At 41.7% G+C, this 16,166-nt stretch overlaps 1 protein-coding gene across 1 annotated transcript in view; it reads left to right on the plus strand.

Moving 5' to 3' along the window:
* vil1 (villin 1) overlaps nt 1–16,166 on the plus strand; it is an 82,699-nt gene that overhangs the window by 31,875 nt on the left and 34,658 nt on the right. Inside the window, exons 7-8 of the mRNA XM_071925682.1 lie at nt 15,375–15,580; nt 15,792–15,870. Coding sequence (XP_071781783.1) covers nt 15,375–15,580; nt 15,792–15,870 — 285 coding nt within the window. The remainder of the gene's footprint in view (nt 1–15,374; nt 15,581–15,791; nt 15,871–16,166) is intronic.

Consider the following 16,166-nt stretch of genomic DNA (forward strand, 5'->3'; position numbering starts at 1 on the left):
GATTATTATAACTATTATTAATTAACTGATTAAATTAATCTCCATGCTATTTGGACCCATATTTCACCAATGGTGCATTACATTGTATTGAAATTTGTCAAGAGAATTGTTCAGGGAATTATGGAGATTTGTGTGAAATTTGCACTTTCTGTGATTATTATTAATACATTAATTAATTATTTTTTGTACTGGTACTTTTTTTGTTATTATTATTGTTTTTCTCTTTGGGCTCAATTTCCCGTGAGATGGTACATGCTAGAGCCATGAAACTTTGCACCATGGTCTAGTATGGCTTCAATTAGACCCACAAGAAATATGACCTCCTGTGGTGGCACTATAATTAGAGGTCAAAAATAAAAAGTTGTGTAAAGGGCTGTATCTCCCACACCGTTTGTCCAATTTACATGAAACTGTATGTCCACCTAACTGTACTCTACGAATTTGCCATATGGACCCTGAAGGTTTGGCTGGAAAATTTTTGAGATATTTTGAATTATTTGAAAAACACATTTTTAACATCTCCTCCTACACCGTTTGACCGATTACCACCAAAATCGGTCAGTAGCATCTATGGCCCTACGCTCTTTAAATTTTGTTCATAGATTGTTGATATCTACTGTAGTTTTGAAGATATTAACTCTTAAAGTTGTGAAGGAGGCATGGCCTATAAGCTAAATTGTTAATAATAATAACTTCGTGATAGATGGTCCAATCATCATGAAACTTGGACAACATGTTCACATATAATGAATGAATATGTGTGCAAAGCCATTCAAATATTTACCAATAGGGGGTGCCACAAAGGCCAGAAAACTGTATCTCCTAATCCAATTGGTGAAATTGCACAAAATTTGGTACACATGCTCTAGGACCATGTCCTAGTCAAAATCTGAAGTTTGGTCGTCATTAGTGAAAGTGGGCGTGGCCTATGACATTTTGGCTTATAACTCAAACAGAATTTCACCAATCGCTAAACACAGTAAAGCCAATACAAAGTTGGATATTGACACCTTTTAACTTGCTATTACATTCTTCAGTATCAGAACTTGATAGCTTGGGGCCTGATGGCTCAACAGCCTAATATGACAAAACTGACTAATCTTAATGCAAACTTCCACGTTTCAGCTCTGGCTGCTGTACTGGCATGAACCCAGCCATCGCCGCTAGCAGCTATATTTAATTAGTTAAGTTTATTATTGAGTGTTAAAAAAATAGTTAAGGTACATACCCTTTATTATTGGGGAGACAATCCCTAGAGGATTATATCCATTCATTTTGGAGTGTTTAGGAGTAATAATAATATAATTAAGTTTAGATTAGCCCAGAAGGAAAAATTGTATTATTTGGCAAAATAAAAATAGTTGGGACATACAACCAATATAATTGGGAAGATTAACCCTGGAGTCTCATTGTGTGATTATTGAATGGCTTTTTATTACATTTGACTTAATGGGGCCTTCGAGGATTGGGGAATTTCGGGGATATACCCTTGCTGTCGGCCCCCGACAGCATCCTAGTTTTTAGTATCCTATTCATATCCTAATTAATATTCTAGGTCAATATTAGATGAATGTAAATATGTTAATATTCCCATGAAATACTTAGGCCTATAGATTCAAAATTTTATTTTATAATGTTAGGAGTGTGAACTGGTCAAGATGAGCTCTGGTAGTAAGACTGCTGGTAGCTGAAGTTATCCCTCAGTGTTATGACATGTTTCACAGGTCTTTGAATGTGTCCCAGGACACATCAATAAGTGATGAAGGACCTACAAAAATGTATTATACTAGCAAAAGAAAAAAAAAGTAGTAGTTTAGAATCAAAAGTAGTTTCTTATGTCTATAGAGGTTTATTAAAAAGGTTTATTAAAAGTTTTTAACAGAAAACATGTATCAACTAGAAGGGCACTCGGAGAGCGCAGACCTCCGCCAAGGTTCGTGCTATTATTGCTTGTTCGTGAGTCGGATCCAGATCCGCTCCAAAATTTAATGGGTTCTTCCTTGGCCCATGCTACACCCTTCCACGAAGTTTCATGAAAATCGGGCCAGTAGTTTTTCCGTAATCCTGCTAACAGACAAACAAACAGACAAACAAACGGCACTGAAAGCATAACCTCCTTGGCGGAGGTAATCAATTTGATATGTTCCATGTAGCCTACAGTTTCAAAGGCCTTGGTGAAAGTTGCTGAGCATTACTTCAAGATAAAGATATTCATTCTGATCTTGTTTTATATTTCAGTGTTGATTGAAGTGTAATTGCTAGATTTGTATTCAAATGAATGTGTTTTACAATTGTTTACTTACATACGCCCATATTCTGCATGGCTGTATTGGGACAATGTTTGTGCCAAAAATGCGTATTTCACTCTTTTGTCATTTTTAAAAAAGTTAAATATAATTCAACTTAAACTGTAGCAGTATTGTTTTTATAGTAATGCTCAATCTGATAACACAAAAAGTTTAAATATTGTGCTCAGTATGTGGTAACGGCAGCTGATCCAAGTTTGATCAAAATTTGTTTTGGCTCTCTTGTAAAACCTACTATAACGCACTTACGCCCCTTTGGCTCCAAGCCCTCGATATGATATTAAACAAAATTTTATAGTTTGGAGTACTGTTTTTAAGAGCACAGCTCAATCTAGGGTTATTAAACAAAACAGAATTTCAACAATATTATTAAATATGCATGGCAATGTTAGCCTCTGGTCCCAGGCATCTGGTTACGTGCTGGATTCAATCAGAATGTTGACTTGAGGCCCGCTAGGTCGGAAGTTGGGCCGTTTTGCGTATATGCCGTTTTGACAGTATATTTTTCTTTAAATGTTGCATGTCATAACAAAATATATTAGTAATAGTGCAAAGTAAGTTAGATGTACTGCATGAATACCACATAGTATCGATTATTGTTGTGAAAGAAAAAATGCCCCACCCTCAAAGTCGCACAAGCGATGATCCGTTTCCATTGGACAAGAGTAATTATAAGGGAGGTTGAGAGGGACTAAATTGAATTCTAGGCAAGGAAGCGTTTGATTTGTTCTCTTTCATAGCATTCGGTTCGATGTCTCACTTCACTTCAGAAGCTTGTCTCTTTCCTGTTGCTATGGCTAACTAGCGTAACTGTTCACAGACGGAGCGCAACACTCCATCACCGAGCGCTAGTTTTCTGCTGCTGCTTCGGGCTTGGTCTTGGCTTCTCCATAGGTAAGACGCTGAGAGAGATTGCATTCGTCTCTAAACAGTGGGGTTGTTCGCTGTGGTTAGCTCCTCCAGGCTTTTCACACAGCTAACTCCGGTGGCTCGCTTGACAGGCTACCTCACCGTCCCGCTCCACCTGGGTTAGCTTTGGCTGTTATCACTCCAGGTATTAGCCACCATTTAGCACTCTAAACAGTGGTTTAGCAGCTAAATGGCGACAGCTGCAAAGCTGCCCCACACCATGGGGGAAGAGAAAACCGCTGCTCGTCTCTGCAAGTGTGGGAACAAGATATTGAGCAAAGACACACACCAGGTCTGCTCCGCTTGCCTCAGTCTGGAACACACTCAGCTCATGCGGACACTGCACCCAGTTTACAATGAAGAGCCTCCGGCGTCGGCTAGCTCGCCAAGCTAGCCTCTCGGAGTGCAATCCTCTCCTCGCTGTCACAACCAGGGAATACCAACCCGGTCTGAGTGATGAGGAGACCCCAAAACCAGCTAGCCAACGCTGGGGTTCAGCATTGGATGTCTCTGACCCGCTGGCTGAGCCCCCTCTCCTGCTGGAATTTGAGGAGGAGTAAGGGTCCGTGGGAGAGGAGTTTCTCGTATCCGATGACGATGACGATGACTGCTCTTTCGTGTCACTGACTCAACATGTCAGTGACTGCCCCCTCAGCGTGTTGAACTCAGTTTTCCCAGACCTCCTGTGACAAAGAGTGCCTGGTACAAGAACGCCTTCTGACCCATTGCTGCACAGGCTAGCCGGCCGGGTCCATCTACCAGTGAGCAGGCCAGGGGGAAAAATAAGACATGTTAGTGGTCTACCCCGCCGCTGGAGGGCCGGCCAGATGTTCCCTGTTCCCTGGCTTCCCTCCCTCTGTTCTCCTGTGTGTCCCTGGTGGAACCCCCAGGTGCTTCCTCTCAGGTCCTTTCTCTCTGACGTGCGGCTCCCAAGGTGCGGTGCCACGTTCCGGCCAAGAGGAGACGAGACATCGCTTCGGTGGCAGGCCACCCCCTGCCCCCCACTTGTCTCATAAGCACTCACACTCACACTCTTTCCATAAAGGAAATAAATATACACTGATGGATCTAGGCTTTCAGCCGAGGGCACATTTAAATATTTTAAAACAAAGAACAGAGTGTGTTCCCCCCCTATAATACCACAGGGAGGAGCTTCCACTCCCTTGGGGGTGAAATGGCCCAGAAACACTGTCCCAGCACGACAGGTTGCGCATGCACATTAGCGCCTGGTTGCACCGATGGTCTTCGGCCGCTGGAGTGTAGCGCTATGCCACTGCGCGTGCCTCAGCTCGTCTCTCCCCTGTCTTTAAGGGGAAAGAGTTGGGCAGCTTGCACAGTGTCAGAGTGGATACTGAACTGATACTTTGCCACGGACCTCCGTTTAAGGCTGTGGTTTATTCCCGGGCAGAGGGGGAGTCTGCCCGCATCCTACAGGAGGAAATCTCCTCGCTGTTGGAAAAAGGGGCGATAATGAAAGTGTCACTCGAGCAGAGCAACAGCAGCTTTTACTCTAGGTACTTCCTGGTGCCGAAAAAGGGGGGGCATGGGATTCGACCTATACTCGACCTGCGCGCCTTGAACAGGCATCTCAGAAGTTTCAAGTTTTGTATGCTCACACATGCATCTCTGCTACGTTTGGTACGTCCGGGCGACAGGTTCACTTAAGTCGACCTGAAAGACGCGTAAATTCGTATCCCAATATATCCTCCACACAGGAAATATCTGAGATTTGCGTTTCAGGGTGTGGCATACGTGTACCTGGTGTTGCCGTTTGGGCTGTCTCTCAGCCCGAGGGTGTTTGTGAAGTATACTGAGGCGGCTTTAACTCCGATCACGAAGCAGGGGATCCGCCTGCTCAGTGAACAGGGAAAAGAGTCCATTGACTCCCGCAAACTGTTGCTTTTCTGGGGCTGTCTCTGGACTCTGTGCGCTTCTCGGCCTGTCTGTCGGCGGAACGTGCACTTCGGCATGTGGAGGACGGACTCCTTCACATTATGCCTGAGACTGTTGGGTTTGATGGCTTCACCTCTGCTCGTAGTGAGACTCGGCAGGCTGCATATGAGAGATTTCCAGCATTGGGTGGCCTCTCAACAGTTGGATGTTACTGCCCCGACTATTGCTCATGCTGTTCTGAGTGTTGGCTCTGAGGTGGAGCAGGCGAGGTGATTCAGTCTTTGAGATAAGCTTGTCTGGCAATACGGGAGTCTCCATATCCCATAGTGACACATCGAAGCGAATGCTATGAAAGAGAACTTTAGGGAGTCTCACCAGACCGCCCGTCTTGCTACTGGGATGAAGCGAGAATAGGTGTGCTTGAATGACGAGTGACACAGCGTCTACCATATATATAGGAGGAGGGTCCTGACACACGCATAATGACTGCCAGCCACTCAGGGCTGGTATAGTGGTGGCTTCTGAAGATACGCGCAGGGGCGTATCCCATAGTGAGACATCTCACTCATGCTACTCAGATACGCAAGTAACCTAAAGTTGTTTATTGATCATATACTATTGCCTATGACGAGATATATGCATCATAAGCTGACAGAAAGTGTTTTTAAAAAACTACTAAAAACATACCTGTGCTGTTCTTTGAAAATCTTTCTGATTTTCATGTTTTCACTTCAGTTAAAGGATGGTCTTCGATGGGTTGAGAAAATTCTACCATCCTTAGGTGCATAAAACCTTTTCAAACCCCATTGTATAAACTGAAAAATTCATGGCAGTAAAGCTTAAAACAAGGCTGCTTTTCTTAGCTCCTGAAACAACATAGTCTAGCAGATTATGAGGCTAATTCATAAAACTATGCGGTAACAGAATAGTGTTCTACTTCACTCCAGCAGCTGCTAAAAAGTTTACGGGACGTGCATATGGTCTTCTCTTTTTTGTCATGATAAACTGAATCAAATCAGATGGAAACTGACGATTACAACCACAATCAGAGTGGTGATTAATAAGTGTACAAGTCATATTTATTAAACATTTTCACGTTTCCAATGATAATTAATCTCCTAGGACACAATGTGACTATCTATTGATTTTTAAATAATTTACATTCATTTTCATTAGTTAACATTCATTTCTACAATATACCGTCTGACTAGAACAGGTAGTATTTTTTGTGGCGTGGTGTGCTTTTATGAATCGCTTTCCCAATACGTAAATTATCAAAAGGGGTGGAAGAACGGGGAAAACGGTAATGCTAATAACATCCCGATATTTCACGTTTATGAATGAGGAAACACCCTACCATGATGGTATCTGCCATAACGTCACGCTAAACCTGCTGGTAATTTTTATGAATGAGCCCCTATGTGTTGTGGACATGAATAATGTTACATTTCTCCACCACAAATTGGATTATGTGACAATACCACAAATTGGATTATGTGACAATGCCACAAATTGGACATGCCATTTACACCTGTCACATGAAAAGGTTAGCTAATGGTTAAGTTTAGGTAAGTAAACAACTTTGGTCAAGGTTAGGGTTAGGTTTAGACAACTAAAACGATTTGGTTAATGGTAGGGGCTTTGGTCGTGGGTAAATAAGAAAAACTTTAGCTAAGAATTCAAACTTTGCACGGAGCAAGTATTTCCTTTTAAGACATCATGCTCATTTCACAAAATTTCAGAAAATCAGGCTCCCTGAAAAGTTGACATTTTGGAGATGGGTTTTCACCCAACAGCAATGGTATGCAGTATTCATTTCCTAATATTTCAATTATCCAAATAATAATCAACAAGAGGTTTTCAACCTCAGTTGTAGTGATAATTTTTAAATCTAGATTTCTGACTACTCTGGTTAGCCAGCTGTGATACAAGATACAATATTTGAGCCAGAACAGCTCAAGTATGATAATTGGCTGCCATTTCAACAATAATTTCAACCCTAGTGAGTATTTGTCACCCCCACACTGACTTTGTAAAATCTCTCACTTTACGTCCCTAAGAGAAGTGGAGAAAATTATGCCAACTGGCAGTACACCAATATGTTTGGATGCGGCTGTCTTCTCAAGGTCATCTTACATAGCCTGCAGAAGCCGCTCAAGTCTATCTTAGCCATTACTGCTAGCTATGACCAAGGGGAAACTATGCTAGCTAGGTGCAGCCCAGCTAGCAGCAGGTTGTCATGAAGTTGTGTTTTGACATGTGATTGTGCCCCACATGGAGGCAGTGCAGCGCTTTAGAAGGACATAGTCACGATTCCTTGAATTGAGGATATGCAATGATTATAAATTCTATGATGACAAAGTCACCTCATTATTGTGGGTTTGCCAACATAGATCAAAGGACCTCTCCAGGCTCTGTGTCCCACTGTAGTAACTGCGCCCACACCATCATTGTTACGGTGACCAGACGTCCCGGTTTGTCCGGGATTGTCCTGGTTTCAAGATGGGTGTCCCGAGTCCCGACAAATATCTGTAAAACACTAAAATGTCCCGGTTTTCAACATTCACTACCAAATTGTCCCGGTTTTCACCACAATTAAAATAATAATAATAGTATTATACTTGTTTTCAGCGCTTACGTAGACGTTTATCATGTTCTGTTTCGCTCATTATTACCTAACCCAATCAAAAAACATAAACAATGCACCACGCGTCTGAATTCAACACTGATTTGTCTGTATGTGTGTCAATCAATCAATGTGTCGTTGTCAAGGCTATTGCTAGCCTATGATGCTTGTGGCTCTGTCTGACAGAATCTGTCAGTACGCTAACGGTTAGCTGTCATGCCGAAGAGAAAGTCAGTCTTTTCTAAAGACCTCCAGAAGGCTTACTCTTTTCTTCGTGAAGTAGCCAGCAACGAAAATGCTGCGTTCTACACACACTGCAAGAGTAGGGCCTACATTTTTGGTCGCGCACGGTGGAAATGCCGACATGGTGGATTTTTGGAGACAAAACATCATTTTTCGTTTGCTGAGGCGCTGTCCATGGTGTTGAAAGGTGCAGTCACTGGGTGTGCTAAGCGCTGAAATAATTGTTCCCCATCCTGATGAAAACGCCTATGGTGCATGCAACGTGCGGTACACTTAAGGGTCCCGGTTTGGGGGTTTGAAAATGTGGTCACCCTAATCATTGTCATCTCACATCTGGAAAGGCCCTGTTCATCCTGTCTCAGCCTTTATGATTTATATTTTATTCAAGTTTTCAGATTTTTAACACAGTACAGACAAGAACATGAATAACAAACATCAAAAAACTCTTTACAAAAGACCAAGAAAAGAACATTTTATTAACTAATTAACTTAAATTTATCTTAAATTTATTTAAAAGAATAAATAACAAATAAAAAAAAATAAAAAAAACGCCAAAATGGGTCCTCTATTAATAGTAGTATGCCAGGTTTTCCAAGTGATACATTCCAAGTAACATATAGGCCTATTGTGCTACCACTCCAAACAGGGGTCAATCCCCGTTACCCGAACTTAGATATACAATATATTTTCCCCATTTTTCGATATATTTGTCCTGCCTATCAGTGCTTCTATAAGACATTTGCTCATAAGAGGCTACTTTGCCGATTTCAGTAGACCAGTCCTGAAAGGATGGGCTCCCTGGTGTCTTCCACCTCCTCATTAAAACCTGTCTACCCACCATGATGCAAGTCAAAATCCAATCGGACACACTACAATGGGCAACTTGTAGAGGATCACCCAGTACATACAGCCTTGGTTCGAAACCAAAATTGTCCCCAGAAATTTCTGTAATACGTTCGTGGACCCGCCTCCAAAAGTCTTGGATCACTGGGCACTCCCATAGGGCATGAAATAAAGTGCCCTCTGAGTCTGGGGCCTGACTCCAGCACTCCGCTGAGTCCTTAAGACCTAGTCTGTGAAGACGAGAAGGTGTCCAGTAAAATCGGTTGAGAATTTTGAATTGGATTGAATTGGAGTTTCCACAAATCCCCTCCCATTCCTGTACACTTAATGAAAAGCCCAGGTCCCGTTCCCAGGCTATCTTTAGAGCATTAGATACTGTAGTGGCCTGATCAAAGATCATTGAATAATAAAATGAAGCCTCGTGGCCTGTTCCATATACCATAGTGACACCAGTGAGAATATCGGAATTTTGAGGGATATTTCTGGGCGAGCCAAAGTGTGTTAGTAAGTGCTTTAGTTGTAAATATTGCCAGAACTTAGATCTGGGAAGGTCAAAATCTAGGACTAGCTTATTAAATGTTTTGAGGGTGTTTTCTTCGTATAGATCTCCAAGTGTAAGAATGCCTTTATCCACCCACTCTTTCCATAAGAAAGGGGCTTTGCCTATTAGTAATTTGGGATTCAACCATATACTTGACTCTGAGTTAAGATAAGGATTTAGATTAAACGTCTGACATATTATCCTCCACGTATCCTGCAGATGGGATATGATAGGATGGGATCGACACCGGGGAGACAATTTGGTAGACAAGCAATTCAACAGAGGGAGAGGAGAGCCTATCACCTGCTCCATCTCATACCATGGGGGAGCCCTCTCTGGGGGTAATGCCCACTGAGCTAAATGTCTTGTACTAAAGGCATAATGATAAAATAGCAGCTTAGGCAGCCCTAGTCCCCCCCTATCAACTGGAAGTTGGAGCCTTTCCAAGCGCATCCGGGGACGTTTCCCGTTCCACAAGAAATTGTTACATATTCTATCAAAATGTTTGAAAAACCTTCTAGGTATGTTAATAGGTAGGGATTGAAGGAGATAGTTTATCCTAGGTATGCAGTTTATCCTAGGTATGCAGTTCATCTTCAATATGTTCACTTTGCCCCATAAGGATAAGAAGAGTGAGGACCATCTTTCTACATGAGATGAAATTTTCCTCAGCAGGGGCTCAAAGTTTTTTTCCACAATTTCACTCAATTGATGAGGAAATAAAATGCCTAGGTACCTCATACCCTCTTGAGGCCATTGAAATGACCCTGCCTGGAAGAAGGATCTGGGGCAGTAGGAAGACAGTGGGAGTGCTTCAGATTTTGACCAGTTCACTCTATATCCAGAGAGCTTTGAGAACGAGTCAATAGAGTTAAGCAAAACTGGGATGGACCTCACCTGTTCAGATACCATCAGCAAAATATTATCCACATACAACATAAGCTTGTGAACTGTATTCCCTATTCTGACCCCCGGGGAAGGCGTCACTTTGGCGTATTGCAGCTGCTAGCGGTACCAGTGCTAGACAGAAGAGTGCAGGAGAAAGACCTGAGCCTTGTCTAGTGCCTCTGCCCAATGTGAAATAGGGAGACATGATTCCGTTTGTCTGCACCGCTGCCTCTGGTTGATTATACAGAACCTCTATCCATTTCATAAACGTCTGACCAAACCCAAAGGCTCTAAGAGTGTGGAACAGGTATCTCCATTCCACACGATCGAACGCTTTTTCCGCATCTAGTGAAATAGCCGCAATTGGAGAATTTAAATCCTGGACTGACCACATTATATCAAGTAGCCACCTTATGTTATCAGATGAGTGTCTTTTACTAATAAATCCCACCTGATCAGGATGAATAAGAGATGTGATCACTTTGTCAATTCTATTGGCCAGTAGCTTCGATAAAATTTTACAATCTGTTGAAATCAAGCTGATTGGTCTGAAGCTTTTACAGTCACATGGTTCCTTATCCTTCTTAAGAATAAGGGTAATAATGGCTTGTGATAAAGAAGGAGGCAGTTTTCGTTCTCTAAAAGCTTCCCTGAACATCTGCATCATTAAGGGCATAAGTTCAGTCACGTAGCATTTAAAGAACTCTGCTGTAAAACCATCCTGGCCAGGTGATTTACCAGAAGGTAATGCCTTTATTACGTTATATAGCTCTGCCTCTGTAAGTGGACTGTCAAGATACTCTTGCTGTTCTTCATTTAGCCCGGGAAGGTTCAAATCATCAAGAAAAGAGGTTATATCTTCATCAGTTGCGGAGCATTCTGATGTATAAAGGTCCATGTAAAACCGCCTGAATGTATCATTAATATCCTTTGGATTGGTCAGAAGATTCCCTCCCTGAAACCATATTGCAGGAATTGCTGAGCTAGATTGCTTCTGCTTAATATATCTAGCTAAAAATTTCCCTGCCTTATCCCCAGATTCAAAGTAAGTTTGTCTCGCCCGAAACAAGAGAAACTCCACCTTTTTGGAGAGTATACAGTTATACTCATATTTGAGTTCCGTTAACTCCCTCAAGTTAGAAGGAGACATATTCTGCTTCAGATTAGTCTCCGCTATTTCTATCTTCTTCTCTAGTCGGGTGAGCTGCAAGGTATTTAGCTTTTTCCTGTATGACGCATATTGAATGATATAGCCCCTAAGATAACCCTTCATTGCCTCCCAGGCAATACCAGCAGAGGGTGCCGTGGGCACATTGATTCCCATGTAATTTTTAATTTGTGCCCTAAGTTCTTCTTTGAAAGCAGGGTCCTGTAGGAGAGAGGAGTTGAATCTCCATCTAGGTGATCTAATTGTTTCACAATAAGGTAATAAGTCCAACGCAACATTAGCATGGTCAGAGATCAGAATGTTCCCAATTGAACAGGATAAGACAGCAGGAAATAGAGAACTGGAAATAAGAAATAGGTCAATTCTTGAGTAGACCTTGTGAGCATTAGAGTAGAAGGTGTAGTCCCTGCCTGTAGAATTCAACATCCTCCAAACATCTGTAAGCCCCAAAGAAGTACATAAACCCTTCACTGTGAGAACTGAGTTAGTTGGTTTACTACATCGAGAGCTACTCCGATCTAAAGTCTGGTCCAGAGTGATATTAAAATCTCCACCCAGAATAATGGGGAAGTCCCCACTCTCAAGTAATTTACTCTCAAGGTCTACAAAGAAGGCGGGGTTATCACCATTTGGAGCGTAAATATTAGCCAGTATCCCTGAATTTCTGCCAACACAATGATAATCCTACCCTCTCCATCAGATATTTCCTTAAGACATTTAAATTGCACATGTTTGCTGATTAAAATAGCAACCCCTTTGCTTTGACTAGAACCAGCACTGAAGAACACCTGCCCCACCCAGTCCCTACACAGCTTATTAGACTCATATTGAGACAGATGAGTCTCTTGTAAAAAGACCACATTGTAGAAGTGGCAGGAATGCAGAGACGGATAACTTCTCTTGTTGACTACACCAACTTGTGTGTCATTTATTTTTTAACCCTGAGAAGCACACAATATAACTGCGTGTGTTAAACATACCCAAACCACAGATTATGGTGAATAATGTCTATAGAGTCCGCCACATACGCCCCCCCAGAATTCAACATAACAGAGCAAGTCAACGTGGAGGGGGACGGATGACCCGGCCACAACGGCTCCGCAGAATGGGTGTGGGGGCCGGGGTGCCCGCAGGAGGAGCCTTGGGGACCCTGCGGCGGCGTGGGGGCAGGGTAGGGGGTGGATGCAGGGCAGGGGGGCGCCCTGTAGTTATATAGTAACTATTCAGTTATTCAATGATTAATTTAAGTTAGTTTTCCAGATAGTTATATTGTTGCCCCTTTATTGCTATTGTTGCTGACTCATGTCTTCCATTGCTCATCTTCCATGATTGTGTCTACTGAAATGTTGGTTTAATTATCAGTATTGCATATTCACATGATCATCTATTCCTATTGCCATTGATTCATCACAATTCATAGGTATACCTCTTGTATATACTGTACCATATTCACTTATATGTACCTGATTATTGAGTGTGCTTTAGTTTAGTAATAAATATATTATTTTGCATAAAGTCACCTCCTGTGCTTATTGTGTGTGTTTAAATTCAAACATGCCGAGAATTCACTCCTTCAGATGAGACCTGTTGATGCTGTCTGTTATCTGGTGCCCCGTTCTTAATTCTCATTGAAGCTAACTCTAAATTATATTGATATCAGACACCATCAATACCTGCCACCACTACACCACACAGTACATACTGCCAAAATTAATGCAGTGGTGTCCATCATGATTCAAGAAAGACACAAAAAGTAAGACTGCATGTGTCCAAAACACAATTTATGCAATGAGATGAAGGACATTCAGTGATTGTAACTTATCGCATCATTTTACTGCACATTCTCTGTTCTGCATTGTAAAGCTTGTACTATAAAGCTTGTTTTTATGGAAGACTCCAAACACCAAAACAGTACATATTTTAAAAGTCTTCTTTAAGTGGTGAAGTAATTATGTTGCAGTGCTACTAACCTGGGGTGGCTTTCCCGAAGCATGTGGTAGCGCTAAGTATATCTTTAAGTCATTCTTCAAGACATTAGTTAATTTCACAAGGCTTTCCCAAAAGTACTCGCAACTCAAGTAGTATGTGAAATGTGTTGTTAATTCACAACATGCTGGCACTAGTCATGAGATTTCCTCTTTTCAGGTGCTGTGAAGGCAAAATCCTACAGCAGACAGAGGCTGCTGTCTTACCTAACTATTAATATAAATAGGCTGCGCTCTACAACATCAAAAGCAATCGAGGTATTTCCTTTTTGCCCCAACCCTTATTGTGAAAATGAATTAATAATGCTACCACTCTTTCACCAATGTATTTATTACTAGGCTACACCAAATTTGAGTGTATGCTGCAGTCTACATTAACGGCTTAATTACACCGGATGCGTTTCTGTTTCGTCTGTTTGTAAGATATGCAGCCATTTACTTCAGTGTCAAGCACATAGAATTGTAGCATTAGTATTCATGTTTTTTTGCCGAATGTAAATCTTATAGCGTCATGTTGCTATAGAGATGACAGCTGTGTAGTGCACGTGCTCCAGCGAGATGATACCTGCTTTGATAAGTCATTGATTAAACTTACCCAATGAGTTGGGTCCACCGCTGCTTCGCCGACTGAGATGATGGAAAGCGGTAGAAAGAAGTGCAGTTGTGCACTCCTGACCAATAGTTGCAGCCGGGTACAAAATACTGGACCATGTTCTTCTTGTCTTAACGTTGTAACCCTTTACAGTCCATGGTTGTAACGTTAGGTCTATCTTGTATGACTAGCTCTAGATATACTTTGTCTCTCCCACATGACAAGACGACGGAGGGGGACTTTGATTCTCTCTGAGAGCCTTAGCCTTTTTTTCCATGTATTGTAGGTTTTTTTGAGACAGCTGCTATTCGTTTGAACTAATGGGACATTGTGTAGCAGTTCAGGCATTCAACGTTTGGAACACTTTGAATGGTGTGTGACATGAAAATATGTATGTGAAAATTAATGTTTTTTTTACCTCCGGAACCGATAAATAGTCATGCCCATGTCTTCACGTCTCAACTCTATTTGGCGCTGTTCTAAGCATATCCCAAGCAATTGGCTTACAACACAAAAGGTTTTGGAAATTTTGTAAATATTTTCCTTCAACAAAGGAAAACTATTGACCTAGTCAGCTGGGTCTATATTACACACCAGCCTACATCCACAAGCCAGCCTGCCAGTCTGCTCTACTGAAATGGCAGCATTACAAAGATAGACGTACTATATGTACATTCAGAATCTACATGCTGCAAGATAAAGTGCATTGTTGTAGACTATAATCTATATCTGAGTTAAAATTGATCATTCTTCAATTGACTTGATGCTTTCAGCTCAGGAAATTGATGATTCCTTTAATCAAGCTGTGATGCCTTATGGTGATGGAAATCTTGGGAAGTATGTCTTCGTAGTAGTTCTTGAAAATTTGTCATCATATACGTATATATATCCTTTAAGAAACGCAAATGGAAATTTCAGTACATTTCTTACTAGTGGTTGAAGTATGTTGTGAATTTTCAAGATACATGATTATCAGGAAAGCCACCCCAGGGCACTATCACACAAAGTAATGAGACATGATTGACAATGAATGTTGAATTGTTTTTGTGAACTGTACGTCTAGTTATACGCATTGGAACATTCTACCACTACTACGAGGTGGGTGTATTCCGAGAAGTGAACTTGTGATTTAGAGTTGTGCACTTCGTATCGAAGCAGAGCATTTGGGGTCTTTAGTTAAGATTTTGGCAACTCAGTGTCTTAAGATTTAGGCAACTCAGTTTGGCTGTTTGCATTAAGAGTTTTGCCCATTGTAACTGTTGTGAAAATTGGGCCAAAACAATTGTTAAAAACTGTAAGTTGCCCAAGATCTGGGTTAAATTTTACAGTTTGGACTCTAATGGCTAATGGTTATATTTATTCTGTTGGTTTTCTCTTTAGGGTATGGCCCTGGCCAAGGACATCCGTGACAGAGAGAGGGGTGGGAGGGCACAGGTTACTGTGGTGGAGGGTGACAATGAGAAGTCATCGGAAGAGGCCATGAAACTGATGAAACAGCATCTCGGAGATAGACAGGATATCAGAGATTCTATCATCCCTGACGACGTGGTGGACAACAAGCTGAAGACTAGTGTCAAACTCTTCCAGTTAGTGCCTGTCACTTCTGGGTTCTTCACTTATTAGTTAAATAAAAAATAAGTTGTGCTACTATAAAGTCTCTAGTCTAGTTATCTTTCTCTTTCCTGATTAACAGTTAAAACTATACCTCAGTCAACTAACTCAGAAATGTGTGATCCCAAACATGACTTAACAGTTCTTGTTAAATCTTGTCTAACTTTGTGTGTTCTCTGATGGTAGTATCTCAGATGCCCAGGGGAACCTAGTGGTTCAAGAAGTGGCAGTGAAGCCTCTGAAACAGGAGCTCCTCAGTCATGAGGTTAGTCCTCAGAAGCAGTAAAGAGGGCTTTACTTTTAAAGGTGGAAGACTCCTCATTGATCAGTTTGACTGATGTTTTTTTTTCTGGAAGGGGAAATTTATATAACTACCTGTATAAGTGGTAAGTACTGATAAGTATCAGATTTACGCTGGGCCTGCCTCAGCCTGGCTGTATAGTCCCTTTCCTCTTGAGTTGGAACCAAACCCAGTGCAGTTCCCTTTGCAACCTTTCCTGTGGTATGAATATAGCATGAAATACAAATTGCAGCTACATGTAATACAGAGGTTCACTTTTA

The sequence above is a fragment of the Centroberyx gerrardi genome, chromosome 10 (assembly GCF_048128805.1).
Source record: "Centroberyx gerrardi isolate f3 chromosome 10, fCenGer3.hap1.cur.20231027, whole genome shotgun sequence".
Taxonomy (NCBI): Eukaryota; Metazoa; Chordata; class Actinopteri; order Beryciformes; family Berycidae; genus Centroberyx; species Centroberyx gerrardi.